At 41.6% G+C, this 26,649-nt stretch overlaps 1 protein-coding gene across 1 annotated transcript in view; it reads right to left on the bottom strand.

Annotated features, from left to right (window-relative positions):
• Positions 1-12,782: 12,782 nt before the first annotated feature.
• TAL1 (TAL bHLH transcription factor 1, erythroid differentiation factor) overlaps positions 12,783-26,649 on the bottom strand; it is a 28,796-nt gene continuing 14,929 nt past the window's right edge. Inside the window, 2 exon segments of the mRNA XM_068239035.1 lie at positions 12,783-18,794; positions 22,019-22,113. Coding sequence (XP_068095136.1) covers positions 18,376-18,794; positions 22,019-22,113 — 514 coding nt within the window. The 3' untranslated portion in view covers positions 12,783-18,375.

Below are 26,649 nucleotides of genomic sequence, written 5' to 3' on the forward strand. Positions count from 1 at the left end.
AAATCGCGGCAAAAAACGCATGCGGAATCGCATCCGCATGCGATTTTGTCAGCGGTGATATGCGGCGATTCCGCACCGCACTAGTGGAAACGGGCCCTTACAGTAGGTAGTAGAAATCTGACAGAACTGACAGGTTTTGGATTAGCCCATCTCCTCATGGGGGGTTCACTGGGATTTCTTTATTTTCAAAATGCACTTAGTGAATGGTAGTTGCTCCATCCAACTGTCAAAAAAGTGTACGGTGAGCAGGGAGGCTGGCCAGCATCTTTGTATAAATATTTTTCAGGGAGTGTCTTTATAAATAGTAAAGGCCATGCTAAGAATCCCCTATGAAGAGATGGATTAACCCAAAACCTGTCTGTAATGTCAGATTTCTACTACTAACTGTAAATGCCAGGAACATAGGAGAAAAGTCATTTATGGCTCATTTTACTCAGGAAGAAATGTATTTCTTATTTGTATGTGTTTTAAATTTTAAGATTTTTGTGACAGTTTCTCTTTAAAGGTTATTATGCAGTTGCTTATCTTTTAGAGGACTTTCTAAGTTCAGGTTCACTTTAATTGCAACATTAAATACCCATTGATACGGCTATTTACAGTAAACAGATGTCAATCACATCATCAAAGTTAACTAATGTTATTATTTGCCATCCTCTCTTGCGCCGCTGTTCAATGTAAAGTGAGGTTAGAGTCCTGGTAATGGCACCAGTGGGAGGAAATGCTTTGATTTACCCATCCTTTAGCAATGACAAAACCTGTCCTCTTAATTTAATTAATATACAGCGGGTCACCTGGGAAATGGCTGCTTCTGTCTGTAATCAATGTGCCTCCCTCCCAGCAGAGCCTCAATTGCCTCCATATATCCTCCTCTCCGCACAAAGGACGGGCAAGCAAACTGGGCTCAGGGGAGCGCCAGCCGCCACTGGGAGCTGCTTCTCCAAACATCACTATGCATATGAGCTCGGTGACAGCAGAGATTGCCATTCACACGCTGACGGTGGCAGAACTGGGAGAGCGAGATAAAGGCAGTTCATTCGAGCAGCCTATATTAAATTAATCAGGAACAAATGAAGGGGTCTGTGACTGCCCCTTGGGGACTTTCATTCTTACACACGGCAGTTTTCTCCTCTTTTAACTCAGCGGACCATCTCCCCATGTGATGAAAGGAAAGATCGGATTTATTAACCCTGTCTTTGCAGGTAGGGCTCAGGTAAAATTGAATTAAAGGACCACTATCGTGAAAAAATTTATAATCTATGTAAACACATACAAATAAGTACATTTCTCCCAGAGTAAAATGAGCCATAAATTACTTTTCTCCTATGTTGCTGTCACTTACAGTAGGTAGTAGAAATCTGACAGTACCGACAGGTTTTGAGCTAGTCCATTTCTTCATGTGGGATTCTTAGCATGGCCTTTAGTCTTTATAAAGACTCTCCTTGAAAAGGATCTACAAAGCTCCTAGCTAGACTCCCTGCTCTCTGCACACTATTTTGGTAGCTGGACGGAGCAACTGACATTTACAAAGTGCTTTTAAAAATAAAGTAATCCCTGAGAATCCCTTCATGAAGAGATGGACTAGTCTAAAACCTGTTGAATCTGTCAGATTACCTACTGCAAGTGACAGCAACATAGGAGAAAAGTAATTTATATCTTATTTTACTCTGGAAGAATTGTGTTTTCTATTTGAACGTGTTTACATGTATTTAAAATGTTATGATTTTGGCAATAGTGATCCTTTTAAGTTAAATAATGATGATCGTAAACTGCTAATTATGATTTCATTTTTACAGCCAGACGTAATTATGGCTTGGACATTCAACTGATTTTGCGTTATCCATTCGTAATTTCACGTAATTACACAAAATTTTGGGTCATTTTCTGATAACTTTAGCAGTTAATAGCAAAGGCCCTATACATGCTATTATCGCCAAATTGCTAATGGTGTAAACAAGTAAAAAAAGTAGTTTTTGAAAAAAATCTATTGTAAAAAATGAAAAACTTTTTTTAAAATATTTTCAAATATTGGATATCTCAAAAACTACCAGGATTTCTTTTGTTTGTTTTATTCCTACTATTCCCCTCAAACACAGTCATTTTAGTGGTGGTAGCATCAATGTGGGCTTTGCCATATACCGCTAAAGTCGGCATGAAATTACGCAAAAAATACGTAAAATCACAAAATTATTATTCCTGATTATGTTTATGCATGAAATTGTTTTTTCCAAAATTTTGCATTACGATTTCGCATCGTAATTGGAAATTACGATGAGGGATTAGGATTATGCAAAATTTGTGCTTATCACTTAAATAAATAAAACACAGCCAGCATATTTCCAAGCCAATACATCAACAACTTGTGAAATCTTACATATTAAAGCATAATCCAGCCTCAGCCGCTCATTAGGGAAACCAGGGGTGCACTGCAACCGAACTAGGAACTGCGCTTTCCCCAAATCACGATGGTGCTCCTTCCAAATCAGGGACATGGCACTGCCCCAAACCAGATATGAACTGCTCCAACCAAACAAGGAGGAACCAGGCTTCTCCCAAATCAGTCAAGTAAGTTCAGGATAGCACACCAGCTTCAAGATGCAAACAATTCAATTTATTGCTTCATCAGCACATACATGACAATTGTTTTGTGGCCGCGGCAGGTCCCCTTCTTCAGACAGTGCGCTGTCTAAAGAAGGGGACCCGCCGCAGCCCTGAAACAATTGCTATGTATGTTTGCTGATGAAGCAATACATTGAATTGTCTGCATCTTGAATCTGGTGTGCAGGGCCGGGCCGAGGCATAGGCTGGAGAGGCTCCAGCCTCAGGGCGCAGTGTAAGAGGGGGCGCAGAATTCAATCAGCTGTCATTCCTAATTGTGTTTGAAGCAGAAAGAAATAAGAAAAGGGGATACATGGCAGTGACTGCAAGCCAGATAACTACATATTAAGGTGTTAGGGAGGTTGTGGGCCCTGTGGCGCCTCTTAGTCTAATAGCAATTAGTGTGTGACGGCTGGGGTGGCAGGGATGGAGGGGCGCACTTTGGTGTCTCAGCCTTGGGTGCTGGAGGACCTTGTCCCGGCTCTGCTGGTGTGCTATCCTAAACTTAAATTTGACTGTTGAAGTACCAGGTGCTTGGGTTTAGCCTCCACAGGTTATGCACCCACACCTTGGGTAAGGGGTGCCATCTCTACAATCCATTTGCTTCTCCCAAATCAGAGTTGGTATTCTTTCCAAAACAGGTATGGACTAAAGTTCCACCCAAGCCAAAGATGGTGTTCCTAGGAAATAAATGAATCAGTGCTCCCCCTTAACCGGGGATGGTATTCTTTCTGAACCTGGAATGGTGCTCATCCCAAACCAGGGATAATGCTGTAATTAAACCACAGATACTACTGTTCCAAAATATTGGACATGGTGCTCTTCCATAGCTTGAGACGATGGGTTCTTCCCAAACCAGGTATGGTGTTCTTCAAAAATCAGGTGCATGGTTCCCCTTCAAAACCAGAGACACCAAGCACCAGACAAACATGGGACATGGTGCTCCCCCCAAAAAAGAGGGACAGTGCTCTACAAGCAATGGACATGGGGCTCCTCCCAAAAATGAAATTATTATTTTCCCAAACCAGGAACAGTGTTTCTCTCAAACCCGGGAAGTGGTGCTCCTCTCAAACCAGTCCAGGAATGGTACTCTTCCCAAAACAGAGAAACCGTGCTCCTCAGAACCAGACATGATGCTTCTCCCATTAAAGGATACCACAACTGAAATGTGACATAATGAGATAGACATGGGTATGTACAGTGCCTAGCACACTAATAACTAGGCTGTGTTCCTTTTTTTCTTTCTCTGCCTGAAAGAGTTAAATATCAGGTATGTAAGTGGCTGACTCAGCCCTGACTCAGACAGGAAGTGACTACAGTGTGACCCTCACTGATAAGAAATTCCCCTTTTTACCTCTTTCTTGCTCTCAGAAGCCATTTTCTGCTAGGAAAAGATGTTTTATAGTTGGAATTTCTTATCAGTGAGGGTCACACTGTAGTCACTTCCTGTCTGAGTCAGGACTGAGTCAGCCACTTACATACCTGATATGTAACTCTTTCAGGCAGAGAAAGAAAAAAGGAACACAGCCTAGTTATCTGTGTGCTAGGCACTGTACATACACATGTCTATCTCATTATGTCACATTTCAGTTGTGGTATCCTTTAAACAGGCAAAGCTCCCCTCCTAAACCAGGGACAGAGTGCCTATCCTGAACCAGAGACAATGCTGTTTGCAAACCATGGAGATAGCATTTATCCTAGTGCTCACACCCTTACCAAAATTCTGGTCATAACCCAACCACAATGTCAGTCACAATTTCAGTTACACACTTAGCAAGCCTTCATCAAACCTCCAGTCACACACTCGCACAATTCTAGCCACATCCTCACCACAAAAATAGCCACACCCTCACCACAACTCCAACCATACCTGGCCTGATCTCACCTCCAGTCACACCCTCACCACAACTCTAGCCATAATCACACTACAATTGCAGCCACACACCGACCACAACTCCAATCACATCTTCATCACACCTCCGGTCATACCTTCTTGCCTCGTGGCCTTGTGGAACAAAGCCTACTTGGTCTAAGCTTACAATTGAGGAGAAGAAGCCAAATGAACCTTCCGGCAATGATTTTAGCAAGCACACCTTCATCACAACTCCAGTCACACCCTAACCAGAACTCCAGCCAGACCCCCACCACAACCTCAGTCACGCCTTTATTACAACTCCAGCCACACCCCCACTACAATCACAATCACACCTTAAAGTACCGGGCCGCAACGTGTACAAAAATACGCGTTGCCGCATTACCTACGCTAATTACAGTCAGGAATGCTGAAAAATATACGCGTGGCCAGTCCTGACGGGCCTGTGGTCAAAAACGAAACTAGCTGGCAGCGGGGGACCGGGTAGAAGCCCCAGGTGAGTAAAACTCATTTTTTTTTTCTGGCTTAAGGTTCACTTTAATCTTATTTAAAGGAAACCTGAGGTGGAGATAAACAATTATATCTATCCTCCTACTCCTAAAAATAACTTTTATTTTAAGAATCTCACAGTTTTAGTCTCTGTGCATCAGCTAAAAAGTAACATTGACTCAACTGAATAATACAGTCCTTTTCACATTTTTGAGGGAGTACTAAGCCAAAATATATAAAGTATTGACCTTTTTTTCCCTATTCCCTGCACTCAGAAGATAGTCTCTGCTAGGAAAAAGTGTTATGGCTGTAATTCTGTATCAGTAAGGGCAGGGGCGTAACTAGAAATCACTGGGCCCCCCTGCAAAACTTTGGATGGGCCCCCCTCCCGCCAACAACCCCTCCCCCCACACACACTTTCTGCACGGGTAAACTGAGAACCGATATTATTCAATTAAGCTAGGGCACACTTGAATGTGTTTTCCCCATGCAGATAGAACCAGACAGCAGTGAAGCACTGCACACATTTTTAACAACGCTGTACAAAAGACCCTGCTGAACAATGAATAGGGACTGCCTACAAATCTTTGTCTGTAAAACTGATTCACAATCTGTGGAGCTGCCGCTGCCGCCGCCCCCAGCATACATTACCTGATCCGGCCGGCGCAAGTCTCTGCAGTCTCTGCTCCGCTCTGGGCTCCAGCTTCATTTTACTTCCTGTCGGGAGAAGTTTAAACAGTAAAGGGCGCTCTACTGTTTAACCTTCAGGTCGGGACAGGAAGTAAGTGAAGCCAGCCAAAGCCCAGCGCACAGAAGGGACAGCGGGGACAAGCGCCGGCGGAACAGGTAATGTATTGCCGCTATCGTCGCTCGTCGGACATTCAAACGCCGCTATCGACGCACTCCTGACCCGCCGGCTATCGAGCGAAATCTTCAGCGCGAACAGATCAGTCTAAAAATCGATTGGTCGGTCAGCGTTTGCGCACCGATTTCGCCACAGTTTCGATCACAGTGATCGAATCTGTTGTATATCGGCGGGAGATTGTGTAAGTGTATGGGCCCCTTTTAGCGCACGTTATGCAATATTATTAATACATTACACAGTAGATTCAACTAAAACATTGAATCTGAGATCTTCTATCAATTGGCACAGGGTGACTCATACATAATCAATATCACTATTATCTATTTACCAGATCTAACAGTGTATTCAGCACTGTTTCTAAGGGTGGGCGAGGCAGGTGTCCGCCCAGGGCGCAGAGAGGGAGGGGTGCACAGTGAGGGAGGGGGGAGTAGTGGCCACACAGGGACTTAGCCGCGGGGAGGGGGGGCAGACTCCTGCCTCCGTTCTACCCACTCCATTCAAGAGATTTCTGGGCAGCGGAAGTGGTTGTTTACTCACCTTCCGGTCTATCCTATACCTGGCTACCTATACTGGGGGCACCTATACCTGGCTACCTATACTGGGGGCAATGATGTATGGCTACCTATGCTAGGGACACCTATACCTGGCTAACCTATATTGGGGGCACCTATACCTGGATAACCTATACTGGGGGCACCTATACCTGACTACCTATACTGGGGGCACCTATACCTGGCTACCAAAACTGGGGGCACGTATACCTGGCTACCTATATACAGGGGGCACGTATACCTGGCTACCTATACTGGAGGCACCTATACCTGGCTACCTATACTGGAGGCAACTATATATCGCTACCTATGCTGGGGACACCTATACCTGTCTAACCTATACTGGGGCACCTATACATGGGTTACCTATACTGGGGACACCTATACCAGGCTACCTATATTGGGGAAAACTATACCTGGCTACCTATACTGGGGGAATCTACACCTGGATAACCTATACTGGGGGCACCTATACCTGGATAACTTTTACTGGGGCAACCTACACCTAGCTAACGGATATTGGGGGCACCTATACCTGTCTACTTATATTGGGAGTACCTATACCTGGCTACCTATACTGGGGGGCTAAATACTACATCACAAATAATTTTCTAGAGACCAGCTTTTCACTTAGACACTGCATAAAAAAAATGTATGTGCAGAAGGCAAAATCTCTAGTCTTCTCTTCCATCATTTGTCTTATTTTAGTACTAGCATTTGAAGACAATCAGGGCTATTTCTGGGTATAGGTCACCCAGGCAAAGTCATGAAGTGCCCTCTAGTATACAGAGCACAATATTGCTGGAATTCTATTTCAGGCAGTCTGCACTCTGCAGTTTACAGTAAAATAAACCCTGGCTTTTGACGTCCCTCTGTGATGTCTTTCCGTTCTCCAGTGTCCCTGCAGTGTAATGCTTGGTTGATGCTACCCCAATCATCCTCTTCTCTACTCTCTCCATTAAAAGGGCATGTGTGTGAAGGGGAAGGGGGTCCTCACAGAAATGGCTCCAAGCGAGCATTGTTAGTAGATAGTAGTAGACATGGCTAGGCACACCAGGGGGTTAAGTTTAAGTACCACGGGGGGGGGGGGGGTAAAGGTTGGGCACACCAGGGGGGTTAAAGTCAGGCTCCACCAGGGTCGGTCTTAGTGTTAGCCATTGGTAGAGTGAGGGTTCTGTGTGAGAGTAGGGTTAGGTTAGGACATTTTAAAATATTAGTAAAGATTATCATCAAAGGACAACCGAGGTGACATGTGACATGATGAGACAGACATGTGTATGTACAGTGCCTAGCACACAAATAACTATGCTGTGTTCCTTTTTTCCCTTCTCTGCCTGAAAGAGTTAATTATCAGGTATGCAAGTGACAGTTTCCGTCTGGGTGGGGACTGGGTCGGACTATAGTGTAACCCTCAATGATGTGGAATTTTAGCCATAAAACACTTTCCTGTCAGTAAAAAATTTCTGAGAGAAGGAAATAGATAAAATGGGTCAAACGTTCATAGATTTTAGCTCTGGCATACGTCAATGCATGTGTCCTTGAACAGAGACAATCAAACAGTAAAAACTAGATTTAAATATAAAATAAAACTGTGGGATATCTTAAAACGTCATTTTTAGAAGAAGGAGGATAGATACAATTGTTTATCTCATCAGTTTATTTTCACCTCGGAAGTCCTTTAAAGAGACACTGAAGCAAAAAAACAATTATGATATCATGAATTGGTTGTGTAGTAGGGGTAATTACAAGAACATTGGTAGCAAAAAAAATTCTCATATTTTTATTTTCAGTTATACGCTTTTTTATATCATTGCATTATTCTGTAATATTTGCAGTTTACACATTATTCAGCATTCTAAATGTTTTTATAGAACAGGCAGTGAACTTTTGAACTGTCCTGAACTGTTCTCTGCAAAAGAAAAACACAATACAGCTGAGATAACCTAATCAGAAGTCAGAGCTCTCTGCCACTTTCAAAATCGTGGAACTCAATGGCAATTTGCATAGATAACTGAAGTTTCTTAACTCTTCCTGTACTGGAAACAAATATTAGACTTATGTCTCTGCTCCTAATGTTTTATTTCTTAGCTGTACTACACAACCAATTCATTATATCATAATTTTTTTTTCGCTTCAGTGTCTCTTTTATTTTGCCAATATTCTACAAGCAGCTTTATCTGGCGTCCTTTTTACCAGTCACCTTTTTTACATGTACACGCTCAGGATGCAGCTGATCAACATGACATAAGCAGGCAGAGCTGTGGAAGCATGGTATGTAGGCATTGTATAGTCACTGTACAGAGAGAGAGAGAGAGAGAGAGAGAGAGACAGAGAGAGAGCTCAGACTGACAGATGTGGGTGTAAAATCCTTGGCATGGCTCACTGTAAAGATTCCATAATGCTGGAGGGTTGTCTCAGCTCAGTATCCTCTCCTGGCTAATGGCAGTTTACGGGCTTGAGGCATTTTACACTGCAATAAAAGTATAACGGGGTGGTGGGCGGCAGCGCATTGGGGCGTAGACATAATAGCGGCAGCATTACAAGATAAGATAGAGAGGAGGGGAGACAACAGATGGGAAATAAACTGAAACTCGGCTTAATATAGAGCTGACATTCAGAATGTGTAGAATATCTGACCTCCCTGCTAGCTATAGACAGCAGTGTTGCTCTCGAATATCAGCTTGTTGTTTTCACCTTGGAAATGCTATTTTTGTTTTCGAAAAAAAAGCACCTCTGCAGGTAAGTATGAGTGCCCCGTACTACACATGCTGCCGTGTGAATTTTAGGCATTTGTTATCGATTCAGGTGCCCTTTACTCCAAAAAAACAAATGTCTTTACCCCTACCCAACAAAGTCCTGTCAGCCCATGCCTTGCTGCTCTGATGAAGGGCGTTTAAGTCGGAAACGGTTGCTGCCTCCAATTGGATTGGTACAGCTCTGTAAAATTAGTAGGCTTTAGGCCGTGGCTTTCGATGCATCTTCATCTTTGCAAATTCAGTCACTGAGCAGAAATGATGGGAGTTCCTTCTTGGTCACGTAAAGCTGAAAAATTGCAAATGCCTTCTTTTTCAAAGAGTACCTGTAGTGAAACAAGTGCCCCAAATGGGTACTTACCTAAATAGAGGGAAGCCACTGAATAATGCAAAGGCTTCCCCTTTTCCATCTCCCTCCTCCTTGCCTTTCCAGCACGTGGACTCCCCTGAAGACCACCAACAGAGCTCGACCGCACTGCTCAAGCACAGATGGCTCTCGACTGCGCAGTAGCTTCAGTTCCCAAAGCACAGTGCTCAGGGGTAATAGTTGACTCCTCTCTTTCATTTATTCCTCACATTCACTCCCTAACCAGCTCCTGGCATCTCCAACTCAAAAACATATCTTGCATCTAAACTTTTCTTACACAGGACACAACTAAAATGTTAATCCATGGCTTTTATTATACATCATCTGGATTCTGGACTATTGTAACATCTTTGTGGGCTACCACAAACTAACTGTACTCTACCGAACTTGGCTGCTCGACTCATTTATCTTTCTTCTCACTCTTCCTCTGCTGCTTCTCTCTATCAAGCTCTTCATTGACTACCAATTAACCAGAGGATCCAGTTTAAACTCATAAAGGGAACCCATGACCAAGAATTAAACTTCATCCTGAACAGCAGCTGATACCCCCTTTTCCATGAGAAATCTATTCCTTTTCACAAACAGGTCATCAGGGGGCTCTGTATGGCTGATACTGTGGTGAAACCCCTCCCAGAGGATGGTCGGGCATTTTCCTGTCTATGAACCTCGTTGCATTGTGGGAAAAAGCTGTTAACAGCTGTTTCCAACTGCCAAAAAAAGCAAGCAGCAGCTACTTCCAGTGACATCACATGCCAGCAGTAAAAATGTCACCATGTGATAAATGTCAGAATGTGAATCAGGGAGAGGAAAGATTTTACAATGGGCAAACACTGACTAAATCATTTATACATAATTATTGTAAAAATGGGGCACTTTTTTATAACATTATTTTCACTGGAGTTCCTCTTTAACCCTAACCTTCAAAGCTCTCCACAATCTCTCTCCTGTATACTTCTCCTCACTAGTTTCCAGATGCCAAACCAACTGCAATCTCAGATCTGTGCACAAACTTCTTTTGTCCTACCCTAGATCTTCTAGCATTCACATATACAAAATTTCTCACGTGCCTCACCCTCCTACCACAACACATCCGTCACTCTCCAATCTTTGATATCTCTGAAACGTGCCATTAAAACTCTCACTTTTTCCGACCTTAGACCATTTCCCCTTTGGCCTCTGGCCAAGTTGTACTCCCATTAGATATCGTAAAAACACACTGCCTCTAGGTATGAATATTGTACACTACCCCTCCTCTTGTTTCCACGTTATTCCTTTAGCTTGTACTCTCACGAGGGCAGGGCTCTCTCACTTTTGAGTCTTGGAATTTGTTACACAATTTATTCATATTTACTGTACTTTTGTCAATGTAATTACCAATTCTGTGTTTTGTACCAATTCTGTATTTTGTACCAACTCTGTATTTTGTATATTGGTGTATACCATTCTCTGCGGTGGCGTAGCTAAGGAGTTGTGCAAGAAGGGGATGGGGAACAGTTTATTAATGATTACCACTGTATAAAGTATCTATGGAAGTGATTATTATGAGCGCAGGACCAATAGAATGCTAATACTAAAGTTGAGGGAGGGCCCCAATGCGGTCGTAACCTCAGCACCCCTATTGCTACGCCCGATTGTCTGTATTATTATGTACCCTATGGTTGTTTCCTACTTTCTACAGTGCCACAGAATATGTTGACATTTTATAAATCAATAAAAATAATAGTAACTTGAAGCCAAATGGCCTTGGATTTATCTGCTGAGCCAGAACAGTTGCTCCGTGGTTGTTGTGCAGGCGTGAGCCATAAAATGCCTGTGCAGTGCGGCCAAGCTTGTTCACCTATTGGAGGCTGGCCACGAACTTCGGAGGTCCCAGCACTGGAACAGTGGGGAGGAGGAGCTTATCACTACCGAGGTGAGTATCTGACTTCTTTTTTTTAAATGTACAGGTTGCTTTAAGAAAACCGATTTATACTTAGCATAGATTTTTTGGTAAGGGGTAATTTGTTTACTCATATGAACTGGTTTTGGTTCGATATGAGTTACTGGCTGCTCTGTAAAAATGCATTATGTTATGAAGGAAAGTTAACAATAATACAAATGATTAATAATAATAATGTATGCAAATGATCATTCCACAGATCCAACTTTTACGGTTTATAGAACTTTTATTAAGGAACATTTTCAATATTACATTATTATAACAAAAACAAAACAAAATAAGATGTCCTCTACATAAGCACGTAGACAGGATCGCCGAGACGGCATTACAAAGTTAACCCTTCCCCTGCTGGACAGGGGGGGGGGAAGGGTTAAACTGGGTACCAGGCCTGGTTACTGACTTCCTGCAGAAAATGCAGAAAACAAACTCAAGACGTAACTCCGAACAGTACGACATAAAGAGAAAGTGCTGTAATATACATCGAGATCCAGCGCAAGCAAAAGAAGAGTGATTAAAAATATATATATTTATATATATATTCATATGTACCTTTCTGACAAAAAGCAAGCATCCGTGCGAACCTAAGGACATTAAAGGAGAACTCCGTTAAACAGCTTTGAGTAGGAGAGGGAGGAGGAAGAAGCTTAGTCTGTACTTAGGTCTCTGTTGTGTTCCCTGGTCTTCTGAATCGAAAGTTCAAAATCCCAAACTTTGCAACTTCAAGCTCCAAACACCCTGCATGTCTCCAAACCACAGACCTCTAGGGAACTCTCATTCCCTAACCACCCCCCCCCAAAAAAGGCATTGTCATTAGAGATTGTCAGTAGTCATTTTTGATTGGCCCAGTCAGTTCCAGTGTTTCAACTCTTTTAGGTTCTGTAAACAGATGCCACTAGATGAGAGTAATGATATAAAAGATAACATGGCGGTGGGAGGGGCCTATTTTTGGGTACAGTGCTTAAAGCGGAACTGTAGATATAAAATAAACACATTGTTTCACTTACCTGGGGCTTCCCCAAGCCCCCAGCAGCTGTCCTGTACCTCGCCGGTCCACAACGAGTCTCCGTTCCCCCGCTGCCGCTCGGTCCCGTACCTCGACTTGTAAATCGATGCCAGCGCAGCTCTGGCCAAGCGTATCCTTTCTTCACGTTCCCTTCTGCAATAGCGGGGAACGCGAAGACAGGATACGCATGACCAGAGCCGCGCAGGCGCAGTGGCCCAGCGGCGAAACCGAAAGTAGCTGGTGGCGGGCGAACGGAGCCTCGTTGAGGACCGGCGCGGGACAGGACAGCTGCTGGGGGCTTGGGGAAGCCCCAGGTAAGTGAAACAATGTGTTTATTTTAGATCTACAGTTCCGCTTTAAGTGATAAGAGTGTCCTTTGGCTCCCTTTATTAGAGGGACATTTAGATTTCAGTGATCCTTGTCCACTGAATGAGATTCGATCTGATTTTTGGATCGCATGTGATTCACTCGTTGTGAGGACACCAGTGAGACAACTAAAGTGCACTTTTTCCATTAATAAGATTTGATATGTCCGCAAAAGCAAATACAATGCACACTGCATTTTTCTTGTTCTTGCGTTTGGGAAACGCAAGGAAATTGCATAGCAAACACAGTACTTTGCTATTTTCTTGTGATTTCCCTGTTTTCAATCTTTTTATTTCTTTTAATTTTTTTTTATTATTTTGCTAATAAATCATTGAAAAAATGCAAACGCAATGGCACTGTGAAAATTAAGTCACATAAAATTATATGAAATAGAACATTTGCAATGGCATCCCAGTGTGTTTACAATCGTTCAGTAGAAAAAGGGCCCGTGGACAGCATGTAATATAGAAGAACAGATCCCTAAAGCATTTTAATAATAAGAAAAATTACCTGGCTTGATTAAATTGACCAAATTAAGTACATTTTTTATAGCCAAATACTGGCAAGATCTCATGGGAATTCATGTTTGATTAATTGCTCAACAACACTTCAAAAAATTGCATGAGATTGTCTATAAATATTATTGAACAAAAAAACCTACATTATTCATTTTGGACACAATTTTTTTTTACTCAGGGTTGATTAATTCTGAGATCTAAGCATATCTTCTCCTCCCTCTGATTTGTGGCTATGTAAGAAGGACAATTTAGCCAAAACATTTTATGTCACCGTCGGCAGAAGCACGCAATGGAAAAGAGTGGTATTTACATTTCAATGTTGTGGAGTTCTCCTTTAACGTGTGGCTAAGAGGAAACAGTTTTGGGACAAATTTGTAAAGGCTCATGTACCTTTAATACCCAACATACTACGTCAGGAGCTTTGGGATCGAGGGGCCTTTAATATTGGCAACCAACTGTTAAACCACTACAAGCCTCATTTTTATATAGTCAAATCATGGGGTCAAGACCAACATGGAGGCAACCACTGATGACCTCTTTTCTTACAAAAATGATAGTTTTCTGAGTCAGTCAAATGTAAGATGTACATAGATCATAAAAGTCAAGCCACCTCATCTGCCTACTTAACCCATTTGAGCAAGTCTTCAAGGATTGTAGCCAGATGAGCACATTTACAAGCCTGGCAACTACCTCAGCTAGCCATTGGAACCTCTATATTTCTCATGGGAAACAAAAAGAAAAGCGAGAGCCCACAATGGGCTAGGTCAAATTAAATAAGGCCAACTATTGTCAGGGACGGATCTAGACCAAGTTGCGCCTGGGGCAAGGTCAGGTTTTTGCGCTAAAGGTCAGGTCTTGGCGCCTAAACTGCCATTCATTTTGCCGCCTTTTTAAGAATTCAACAAACTGCGCCTGGGGCAAGAGACCCGCCTGACCCCCCCCCCCCCCCCTAGATCCGTCCTTGAATGAAAGAGAGGGTTACCGCTAAGGCAACCTCTGTATTGGAAGGTGGGGAGCTTAGATCTGATCCCACTCGGGTTAAGAAGTTGCTCTCTGAAGGTCGGAAAAGTAGGAGATACTAATAATGGAACAAAACAGAGGTGCCAGAAAGATTTAAATACACTAAAAACAGTTTAAAAAAGGAAGTTAGTGGTGAACGTTCCTCCCCAATAAAGACTTGTGTACAATAAAATCTTTGCCTGAAATCGAATCTTCACTGAAGAGGTAAGTCCACCACCACTACCTCCCATTTTTAAACTGTTTTTAATGTATTTTAGTTAGAATAATGTGCAAAAGTCCATTTATTTCAGTAATTCAACTTAAAAGGTAAAACTAATATATGAAATAGGAACCCTTTGCAGGTATTTTGGATTAATGAGCTAATCAGAGTCGGACGCTTTGAGCCTAACTGTAAGCCATAATCATAAAAATTAGAACAAATAAAGGCTTGAAATATCTCTATTTGCATATAATGAGTCTATTTCATATATTAGTTCGGTAAACATGGGATAGCAAAATTTTGAAAAGTTAAGCACCATGCCATTGAATTTACTTCACTGGTCATATTTTTTTAAGGTATTTTTTCTGTACGCTATTGTTCCCAGTTTCTTGCATTCTAGGCCACCTAAAAAAGAGCGAGTGCAATCACGCCTAGTCAAGTTGCCCACTGAATCCAATCAGGGGGCTGGCATTCATCTTTCAATACAAAAATATGATTGATTAATATGAGAAACCTGACCATATTCTTGAAGTGTTACTCCGGGCACAGAAATTGGGCAGTTCAGGTTTCGGTGAGGCTAGGCTGAAGACCAAGAACCTATTGCATGGAACTGTAGGAGGGGAATTATAATACCACGCAAGAGATTACAATGGAGAACTGGAAGCATGGAAGGGTGACATCCTATTGCCTCCTGGGTGATATTACACTAAAGGTGGCCACACATCAGGCGACTTGGCGGCCGACTGACCATCCAATTAAATTATTATAATCGAATTGGATGGATATCGATGCTGCCAAGTGCATGCCCGACCAACAACGACACCAATTTCAGGATGCAAAATTGGTCGCGTTGTCGATCGCGCATGCTGCAAGATGTTAGGCCGACTTGCTCGATCGGGTGCATGGTGGGAATGGCATTACCTGTCCACGGCACTTGTCCCTCCACTGCTCCAGGCACATTTGCCTCATCATACTTGCACGCCCCTACGTGGTTTCCTAGTTAAGGCGCGTGTGTGACATCAGACACATCCACCCTTACTAGGAAACCACGTGAAGCGCACGTGTACGCGGAGGAGGAATCCGGAAGCCAGCGGGGGACAAGCGGAGGCCACGGACAGGTAATGTGTACTTTAGAACAGGGGTGACATTTACATTAGGGGGGCACAGCGTTGATGTGGCGCACAAGGCCAATTCCAGAACGATTTCAGCAGGAAATTGATCGGGAATCGGCCTGTGGTGTATGGGCAACTGACAGATCTCTCTCTTATCAGATTCGATATCAGAGAGAGAGATTTGTCTCTTGGTCGAATCTGTCCATACATCGCTAGATGTATGGCTTCCTTAAAGTGGATCCGAGATAAACTTTTACTCATTGCATAATTGTGTTCCTTTCATATAGTTTATCGGGCTTTCCTCAAGCCAAATACTTTTTTTTGTTTTGTTTTAATACTCCAATTCGCTATAAATGAAACAAGCCTCGCCCACAGCTTCTCCAGAGTGCTTCGGCACTGTAGCAAGGGCTTATGGGAGCTCAGTCTGGGCTGGAAGTGGAGGAGGTTACAAACCAGAGGTTTCAGAGGCAGAGGGGAGGAGAAGAGGGGAGTGAATTTTCTGAGGGCTGGAGATGCTATCAGCTTACCTGTGTGTAATGTGACAAACAGAACATGGCCGCTCTCATTGTATCACAGGAAGAAATAATCATAAACTGTTAAAGCTGTTTGCAGCTATATTTGCTGTGTAAACTTTAGATAAGATATATAGACAAGTTACTTGTTATAGTTAGTTTTTCATCTCGGATCCGCTTTAAGAAAGTTTGACTTCTAATTGGTTATTGGGGGTAATCAATGTGGCATATATCCTTTCAGCCTAATATGGAAATAGCAGTGCTTCACATTAGCTGGAGAAGGTAACCACCGATCGGTGAGCTGCACAGTATGAAGTGCACCATGCTGTTCAATGATGGTTTCTGATTGGCTGCTGTGGGTTACAGCACACCACTGCACCTTGCAAGCAACCAATCAGAGTTGATTTTTGCATTCTACATTAGAAAAAAAAATTACAGGACAACTGAAGCAGTAGAGATATGGAGCTGCCATATTCATTTCTCATTAAGCAATATCAGTTGTCTGGCTGCCATGCTGATCCTCTGCCTCTAACATTTTTAGCCATAGACCGCCTTGGACAAGCATGCAGCAGATCAGGTGTTTCTGACAATATTGTCAGATCTGACTAGATTAGCTGCATGCCTGTTCCAGGTGTGATTCAGACACTACTGCAGCCAAATAGATCAGCAGGGCTGCCAGGGAACTGGTATTGTTTAAGCTCTCTGGCAGTATGATTATTTCTGTATTTTAGGGTCTTAAGGCAGTGCCATTTTTTAAACGCTTTTAGAACCTAAAACGAGTGGAAAATCATGCTGCTAGGGAGCCTGCAGCAGCCCAGCACTTACTTACCTCCCTGGGATCCAGCGCTGCAGTTTTCCCTCCGTCCTCCGTGTGTTGCTGTAACTCTGTAGTGAGATCATCGTCTTTCATCATGAAGACAAATGAGAGGGATCCAAAGCCTCGGAGGACAGGAAGGAGAATGGCTTCTGGCACCTGGATCCTGGGGGTGGCGAGGCACACTATACTCGGCACAAGCTTCCCGGTGGCTAACCTGAGTCAGGCTTGGGGTTACCGCTCCAGGTCCCATATGCAATTAACTTTTTCTCCTGAGTTTTTTCCTAGGTGGTATTTTTAAACTTGTCAATAAAATGCCTTTTAAGCCACCAGAAAGCAGGAAAACACACAAAATAATTTTGATAGTACTTTAGCATTTACTTTTTGGTACTTTTTTAGTTGAAAAGTACTGGAAAGTTATTTTAAATAAAAGATTAAACATTATCTCCTGGGAGAAAACTTAGGTGAAAAAGTTAACTGCATTTGGGCCCTGGCTTCTTTTTTTCCACCCCGAGCCTGACTTAGGGTTACCGCTAGGGATGTTAAAAAATAAATAAATATGGCAGCCTCCATATTCTTCTCACATCAATCGTCCTTTAAAGTAGCTTCTCTCGGTAAGGTATTCACCGCTCTATGCACCATGGGCCTAAATAAGTTGCCTTTACAATAACACCAATCATGGTACCAAATGGGACTCCTATTAAATGCGATAAAATGTTCCTCGTGATTCTAACAGTTGTCAGGCCACCTAACACTACGCTGATCATAAATAATAAAAAATACTGTTGTGTATTGAACAATAATAACCAACGCATATATATATATATATTGTACCTTCTACCCAATAGGTACCACATAAAAATAATTCCATTGCATTGTCTTTTAGGGTCCCAAATCCCCCGATTGCAAGGGATATTCTATGGAATCACCCAAAGTGAATACAAGATTAGCTTCTTTCATAGCTAAGGTAGCAATAAAAAACAAGCTTTTCTCATTTTCACACTAAAAATAGGATTTTTTTTTTCAATTAAAAACTCTTTTTGTGACTCATTTTGTCTCTGAGCCAGCTGTGTATCTCAAGTTACAATATAGTCTTTTGTTTTGATTTTAATCCAAAGTTGCATATTCAGCAATATGAAACTGCTACATATTTAGATTGTGTGGGCAAACCCTCAAAAATGAAAAAAGAATGGAAATAGATCGGTCTTAAACACTCTCTCTTCATATACAACTTGAGCGTTGAGCGTTTGAGGGTTTTTCAGAGTACCTTAAGGACAAATATTGTCTTGCCATCTCAAATATGTAAATAAACATAGGATAGGGAGACGAGAATACGGCCCGAGCCCATAGGTCCTAGTCAATAGACAGTCAGTAGGATATTGTTTTCAGTTAAAAGGTGTCATCGTTGCCCGTTACTTTCTATGGGAAGCATAGCCTGGTGAAGGCTCCTGCTGTGTTTGGAGTCCATTGAGTCATGATCTTCTGTGAAACTGTCGGGGCTTGGTGCACCATCTAAGGAGCTTCCACAACTTGAGTTTGGAGACAGCATGTCTTGCAGGAGATCTGGTTGGACCAGGTCCTCTCTACTCATTTTGCTCCTTTGGTTGCCTTCCTCCTCTTGGTCATCCAAAAGCTTGGCCAGGAAGTTGATATATTTCATGGCCAGGCGTAATATTTCATTCTTGCTGAGTTTCTTATCTGGCGGGTGAGTGGGAATGAGCTTGCGGAGCTCAGCAAAAGCCCCATTTACATTCTGCTGCCTCCATCTTTCGCGACTGTTTGTGAAGATTCGCCGGACAACCTTAGTATGGGGAGGTCCTGAAAACAAGAGAAACAACAAAATGTTTTATGTTGAGAAACAGATCACATATTAAAGAAAACCTGTAACATCAAAAAGTTCCCCTTGGGGTACTCCCTCGGGAGGGGGAAGCCTCAGGGTCCTAAGGAGGCTTCCCACGCCATCCTCCGTCCCTCGGGGGTCTCGCTGCAGCCCTCCGAACAGTGACGATGTAAATATTTACCTTCCCGGCTCCTGCGCAGGCGTTGTGTCGGCTCTCGGCTCCAAAGTAGGCGGAAATACCCGATCGCCATCGGGTGTGCTCTACTGCGCAGGCGCAGGTCTCTGGCGCCTGCGCAGTAGAGCGGACCCGACTGAGATCGGGTATTTTCAATCTACTTCTGAGCCGAAAGCCACAACAGCGCCCCCGCTGGAGCCTGGAAAGGTATATATTGAACAGGCTGTCGGGTCTGTCGGCCGGCTTTGAAGGGCTGCAGCGAGACCCCCGTGGGACAGAGGACGGCGTGGGAACCCTCATTGGGACCCTGAGGCTTCCGCCTCCCGAGGGAGTACCCCAAGGGGAACTTTTTGATGTTACAGTGTCTCTTTAAAACCGGAGCTCACTAATGCAGTTGTGTCTGCTTTCAGCAACACATCCAAGTTACAGACAGCAGAAAACAAAGCAAGCGCTCACCAATATGGGCCGCATCTGAATGACTCATCACCTCATATGCACCGCTTAAATAGCTCAAATACACACACAGCAATCAGACAGATGCAAAACATATGCAAACTAAATACTTACCATGCAAAACAGGATAGCACAATGGGTGCTGCTAGCCTGGTAGTTACAGGACTGTGGAAACAAAATATAGGTAAAAGGCTGCGCATCCCTGACCCAATACTGTACAATTGAATGGTTAATCGCTGTGGCGCACACCGCCCCCCCTGGACTAAAATGTACGCCCGCATCCAACCAATGCAATACTGGTCTATGGAGAAATTTTAGCTTCCATCATAATTTTGCATGCAAAAATATAGATATACTGGACATCTGCACCAACGTTGAGGTAAATCTCCAAGGCAGATGCGGGCGTACATTTTAGTCCAGGGGGGCGGTGTGCGCCACAGCGATTAACCATTCAATTGTACAGTATTGGGTCAGGGATGCGCAGCCTTTTACCTATATTTTGTTTCCACAGTCCTGTAACTACCAGGCTAGCAGCACCCATTGTGCTATCCTGTTTTGCATGGTAAGTATTTAGTTTTGCATATGTTTTGCATCTGTCTGATTGCTGAGTGTGTATTTGAGCTATTTAAGCGGTGCATATGAGGTGATGAGTCATTCAGATGCGGCCCATATTGGTGAGCGCTTGCTTTGTTTTCTGCTGTCTGTATTGAATGTAAGTTACACATTTTAGCGTAGCTGCTGCCAGGGCAAAGACATTTGCTTTTAACTTAGGTCAGTTTAGTGTTAGGACATCTGCTCTGGAGATTTACCTCAACGTTGGTGCAGATGTCCAGTATATCTATATTTTTGCATGCAAAACTATGATGGAAGCTAAAATTTCTCCATAGACCAGTATTGCATTGTTTGGATGCAGGCGTACATTTTAGTCCAGGGGGGGGCGGTGTGCGCCACAGCGATTAACCATTCAATTGTACAGTATTGGGTCAGGGATGCGCAGCCTTTTACCTATATTTTGTTTACATCCAAGTTACAGATAGAAGTGGACACAACTGTGTTAGTGGGCTCAAGCCCTTAATATCTAACCTTCAAGTCTAAAGCAAGCATTACCTTCTAAAATTAGTGACACAAGGATTTGAGCAACAGCATAAAGCAAATGTTTGGGGGTGGATTCTGGGGAATCTGAGGACCTTCCAGAAAAGACAGGAATAAACACAGAAACACCGGGAGCCCCCTATGGGGTAGTATGTTCCCTTTGACTGAATAAGTCTGTACAGTAATACTCACAAAAGTGAGTTGCATCCACAGTATAAAAGCCAATGAGGAAAGCTCATTCTCACTCTGGTTCTTGGGTCCTACAAAAGCAACAGTTTATATTCCCTATACAAGGGCCAGTTGCTTATTAAACTATTCTCTTCCCACCAAGTAGTACAAAAATATCTTCAAAATATGAGTCCTAGATTATTCAGTTACAAAAATGATGTATCCGAACCATGGAGCATTTTTCAGATCTGGTCTATGGTACAGTCCAGTGTTTCTCTTAGCCTTCTGTTAACGTTGGCTCCAGCTTCAAAAAAATTGTATTTCCTTTTTTTTGGGGAGGGGGGGGGGGGGAGACAAAGGGGGCATGATGGCTGGTTGGGATGTATGGCAAGCTTGAGATATTTTTTTTTTGCCTAACTCAGGTGATAAAATGAAGGCTAAACAGTTCAGCAATGAAGGAACCAAATGTAAATATCACAAATAGAATTCAGATGCTTTTGAAGAGAGTGGATTGTTGAAATGATGGTGCTATTATTGAAGACAATGTAATAAAAAATATAAGTGTCATCCAGATACATAAATTACAGGGAATCTTGCAAGGATTGCAAAGTATTTATGTCAAATAAATAAAAACCCTTGGTTTACTCAATGCCTACATAATTCAGGCTGAGATGGAGAGTTTTGTACAGACCCTATACTGTTTTCTGTACTCTGCTGGAGTCTGTAAATAGTTAACTGTTTGTTGCTGAGCAGGGGGGGGGGGGCAGTAAGGGGGGCATAGCAATTCCCAGAGGTAGGGGCAGTGCCCCAGTGTAGCACCGCCCATAGCTACACTGTTAAAATAATATTACATTAGCCCACCAGTAGGGACTGTCAACTTAATGAGTGGATGGATGGGCTCTGCCTCTGACACAGGAGACCTGGGTTCAAATCTCGGCTCTTCCTGTTCAGTAAGCCAGTAATTCAGTAAGGAGTTCTTGTGCGAGACTCCCTAACACTGCTACTGCCTACTGAGTGTGCTCTAGTGGCTGCCTCGCAAGCGCTTTGAGTCCGACAGGAGAAAAGCGCTATACAAAAAAAGGTATTATTATTATTAATCATATAAAAATGTATTTCATTGTTAATATATATGGTGTAGCTATTTTTAACTTTCCTTAAACAAATCATTTAAGCAGGGGCAGAGGTCAGACTGATTTTCCGGATCAGCAGAATTTTACACATTCTCCACAAAAACAGCAAACCCTTTACACTTCTAACGGTTAAACTGTAAGCCGAACTTCTTAAATGAAATAGTATTAAAGGCTTAGCACTTACCATCGCTAACTTCAATTTCATAGGGTCCTGAGCGTCTTTTCACTCGCGTATTATTATTAAACATTCTGTAGCCATCCGGTTCACCATAATAGCCACTGCAAAATATTAAGACACGTATTAAAAAAATTTGGGGGGGAAAAAAACTTTGATTTCTCAGCTTTTAAGAAGCAAGACTGGTCATTTATGTCAATCAAATCTAAAAAAGTAGATTGATTACTGAAGCTAGCTATTGAATACTTCATATTATTACCATTATTATCCCCCCCCCCCCTTCCTTTATGAAAATATGAAACATTACAAATTAATGTTTCATTGTGAATCCCACCTGAATTTATTGGCAAGGTAACAACAATCACAAGGTAAAACCATCGCCTACACACTATGGGGGAATTATTAATCATAATGTTAAAAAAAGGGTCACACTATAAAACGACAGGAGTGCAGCGGTAAAATGTAAGCTTCATTTGTTATATTTCATATGTTTTAATTGAAAAACTTACAATATTTTAAAATTAATTTTAGTACCAACATAACAGCACCATTATTGAAACATATAATTTTTTTTTAACAAACTTAGATTTAAATACCTTAACAACATTTAAATGATTGTTGCTATAATAATGTTATTATCATTTTACTAAAGTTCTAGTCATCATTAGTTGTTACTATTAGTTATAATATAATGCATGGATTTCAATAAAAATCCTACTAAAGTCTACTACTTTAATATCAATGCCTAGTTACAGCCTTCCTTTTTTGAGCATACCTTACAAAACCAAAAACGGAAATTAAGTATTATCTAAGTATGTTTATTTTATTACTATCATTAATTATTAAACGTGTGTAAAAATGTACAATGTAATACTAGACAAAGAAAGAAATTAGAACATCATGATAATTATCAATATGACAACAGCATATAACAGGTTACCTGCCTTAATTTTACTGCACAACAAAGTATAAAACTAGGACAGCCATTTGAAAACACATCGGAAATTATTAGTAATGGTAAACCGGTAATGTGTTATTTGTTTCCATTTGCCCAAGTAATATTTTATAATAGCTTAAGGGCATATTTACTTGGAACATAGCATTTTCTTTACAATACTGTAAAGAAGTGTCATGAGAAACTGGTTTAAGTAATAAAGTGTTTACAATTTCTATATCACAAAAATGGGAGGATGAAAATATGGTTTCTACTGCTCTGAGAATTCAACAAGGGACTCTATTTTTTTCAGCATGCCTTAAAAGCATTGCCAACCGAGATATGTTTTTTTTAGGAGGTTTAGTGCTGGTTTTCAACATATTTTCATCAGGAATATATGAAGCATTGCACACGAGTGCCAGTTTTAGTTCCATCAGGCTGGTTTAGTAGCAGGAAAAAAAAATACTTGCAGAGGGCATGCATAAATTTAGTATAAAATATGTTAAACAAAAAAAAATATCGCTATTCCAGAAACGTTGAAATGTTAAACATGACAGCAGTGTGATGGTTAAACAATGTTTAATATTAACAATAATCATCATAAATGTTAACAATAAATAAATAATAATATAATAAATATTTGCAAAGCACTGGCATGTAATTTTATAAAATACTGTAAAAAAGTTCTAATAAAATATTTGATTACTGCCTGGTTTATTGATGTAATCAAAAGAGAATTAAGAAAACCACTTTTCATATGAATTATTCCTCCATTGTTTTAGTCATGATAAATATCCATTAATAACAAGCCATTGTGTAAAAGGGTAATAAGATGTTTTTGTTTTTTGTTATTGGGCACTAGATAAAATACAGATATAAATAAATAAAAGATAATCATGTATTTGGGATAAATGAAGCTAATCACATGGGGCAAAGTGTTAAACAGGAAGAGACATTTCCTGTGGCTAATTAGAAAGGAAACTCTGAGGAAGTTATAGAAAATGATCACTAAAGAAATGACGAGGAAAGGGAAAGAGAACAGGAAAGGGATGAAAAGCAAAACAGAGAGGAAGTAACTACAGCAATCCATAAGAGAGGAAGTAAAGACAGCAATCCATAAGAGAGGAAGTAACTACAGCAATCCATAAGAGAGGAAGTAACTACAGCAATCCATAAGAGAGGAAGTAAAGACAGCAATCCATAAGAGAGGAAGTAAAGACAGCAATCCATAAGAGAGGAAGTAACTACAGCAATCCATAAGAGAGGAAGTAAACAGCAATCCATAAGAGAGGAAATAAAGACAGCAATCCATAAGAGAGGAAGTAAACAGCAATCCATAAGAGAGGCAGTAAAGACAGCAATCCATAAGAGAGGAAGTAACTACAGCAATCCATAAGAGAGGAAGTAACTACAGCAATCCATAAGAGAGGAAGTAACTACAGCAATCCATAAGAGAGGAAGTAAAGACAGCAATCCATAAGAGAGGAAGTAACTACAGCAATCCATAAGAGAGGAAGTAACTACAGCAATCCATAAGAGAGGAAGTAAAGACAGCAATCCATAAGAGAGGAAGTAAAGACAGCAATCCATAAGAGAGGAAGTAACTACAGCAATCCATAAGAGAGGAAGTAAACAGCAATCCATAAGAGAGGAAATAAAGACAGCAATCCATAAGAGAGGAAGTAAACAGCAATCCATAAGAGAGGAAATAAAGACAGCAATCCATAAGAGAGGAAGTAACTACAGCAATCCATAAGAGAGGAAGTAACTACAGCAATCCATAAGAGAGGAAGTAACTACAGCAATCCATAAGAGAGGAAGTAACTACAGCAATCCATAAGAGAGGCAGTAAAGACAGCAATCCATAAGAGAGGCAGTAAAGACAGCAATCCATAAGAGAGGCAGTAAAGACAGCAATCCATAAGAGAGGAAGTAGACAGCAATACAAAAGGCAATTGGACACATACGAAGAAAAGCTACGTGTGGCTGTTAAAGGGAGTTCCAGCTAAATAAAAGTGGGACCATTTCCCTACTACTTTCTTAGGTTCAGCTAATGGCGTAGCTAAGGAGCTTTGGGCCCCGATGCAAGGTTTACAATGGGGCTCCCAAGCACTCTATACAAAATAATTGATACGGCGCACCAAAACCTGCCAATGGCAACCACAGTGTCAGAGGTGCAAGAAGGGGATGGGGAACAGTTTGTTCATAATTATCACTATTCAATGTATCTATAGAAGTAATTATTATGAGCACAGGACCAATAGAGAAATAATACTGTAGTTGAGGAAGGGCCCTTTGGGGGCCCCTCTGGTCCAAGGACCCCAATGCGGTTGCAACCTCTGCAACCGCTATTGCTACACTCCTGGGTTCAGCTCCTAATTCATGCATAACCCAACACACAGTGTGAAAATTAAAATGCTCACGTTATTTCAATAGCATGAAAACTTGTTATGTAATGTGTGCATTTTCACACACATTATTGTAGAAATTACATTATTATTATTATTATTATTATTATTATTATTATGGATTTATAAAGTGCCAACATATTCTGTGGCACTGTACAAAGTAAGAAACAAACAAACATACACAATTATACAGACACTGGTATACACCAATATACCAATATACAATAGCATAAAGTGATCTATTACTACACAGAGGTGGCCATACAGAGAACACAGAACATGGCCAAACAATTGTATGAGCAGTACGTTCACACGCAGTAATGCATTACGTTATATAAATACAATAAATGATAATAATAATATCACAATGCATTGTGCATTGTGTGAATTCACTCAGTTAAAAATGATAAATTGCAATACCACTTATCACCAAGTGTGGTGCTGCAGAAAAACTAAAAATCAATTTCTGGTTCTTGAGAATATAAATAGAATAAGTGGAATATGCAGGGCTGCAGTATAATAAAAAAAAATGGAACTGCCCTTTTCTACATTAAAGGAAACCAGAAGTGAGAGGAATACGGACGCTGACATCTTCATTCTGTAACAAACAATGTGCTGATGCTCCGCCTCTATTACTTTAAGTCCCTGTCCCAGAATAAGCATGCAGATCAGATGCTGAGACTCTGGTGTGACACCACCGGCTGCATGCATGTTGCAAGTGTGTTACTCAAACACAACCATAGCCAAAGGCTCAGCATGACAGCCAGGCAACCGGCATTGTTTATAAAAGGGAATGAAGATTGGCAAGCTCCATAAACTAAATTCACTGAAGGTTGCAAATAATAATTATAGATTATTCTCCCCTAATACTTGAATTGATGCCAGTCTTGAGTTAATTTTATGAAAAGTTATGCAGCTTGTCATGGATTGGTCAGATACGAACTCCATGCAGATAGTGCCCTGGCCCAGATTTGGAACTGGGTTGTGGTGCTGCAAGGCGAGAGTGCTGTCCAATTACGCCGTCATAACACTTGTTTCGGTGACAATTACTGAATGTGTGTTACTGGCCTTAAAACTGATCCGATAAGTAGTTATTCTGTTAGGGTCCTTTTATACTGTGCATTATTATTATTGATTTATAAACCACCAACATATTCCACAGCACTGATGTGCATGTTGTGTTGCGATGCCATTGCAAGGCAATGGTGCCGAAAAGTCACATGTTAGACATGCGGTATAACCAGATATTGAAGCATTACAATTAAATAGACTGCCTCCAAGTCATCTCCTTTCTAAGG

This window comes from Hyperolius riggenbachi, chromosome 6 (genome assembly GCF_040937935.1).
Source record: "Hyperolius riggenbachi isolate aHypRig1 chromosome 6, aHypRig1.pri, whole genome shotgun sequence".
Classification (NCBI taxonomy): domain Eukaryota; kingdom Metazoa; phylum Chordata; class Amphibia; order Anura; family Hyperoliidae; genus Hyperolius; species Hyperolius riggenbachi.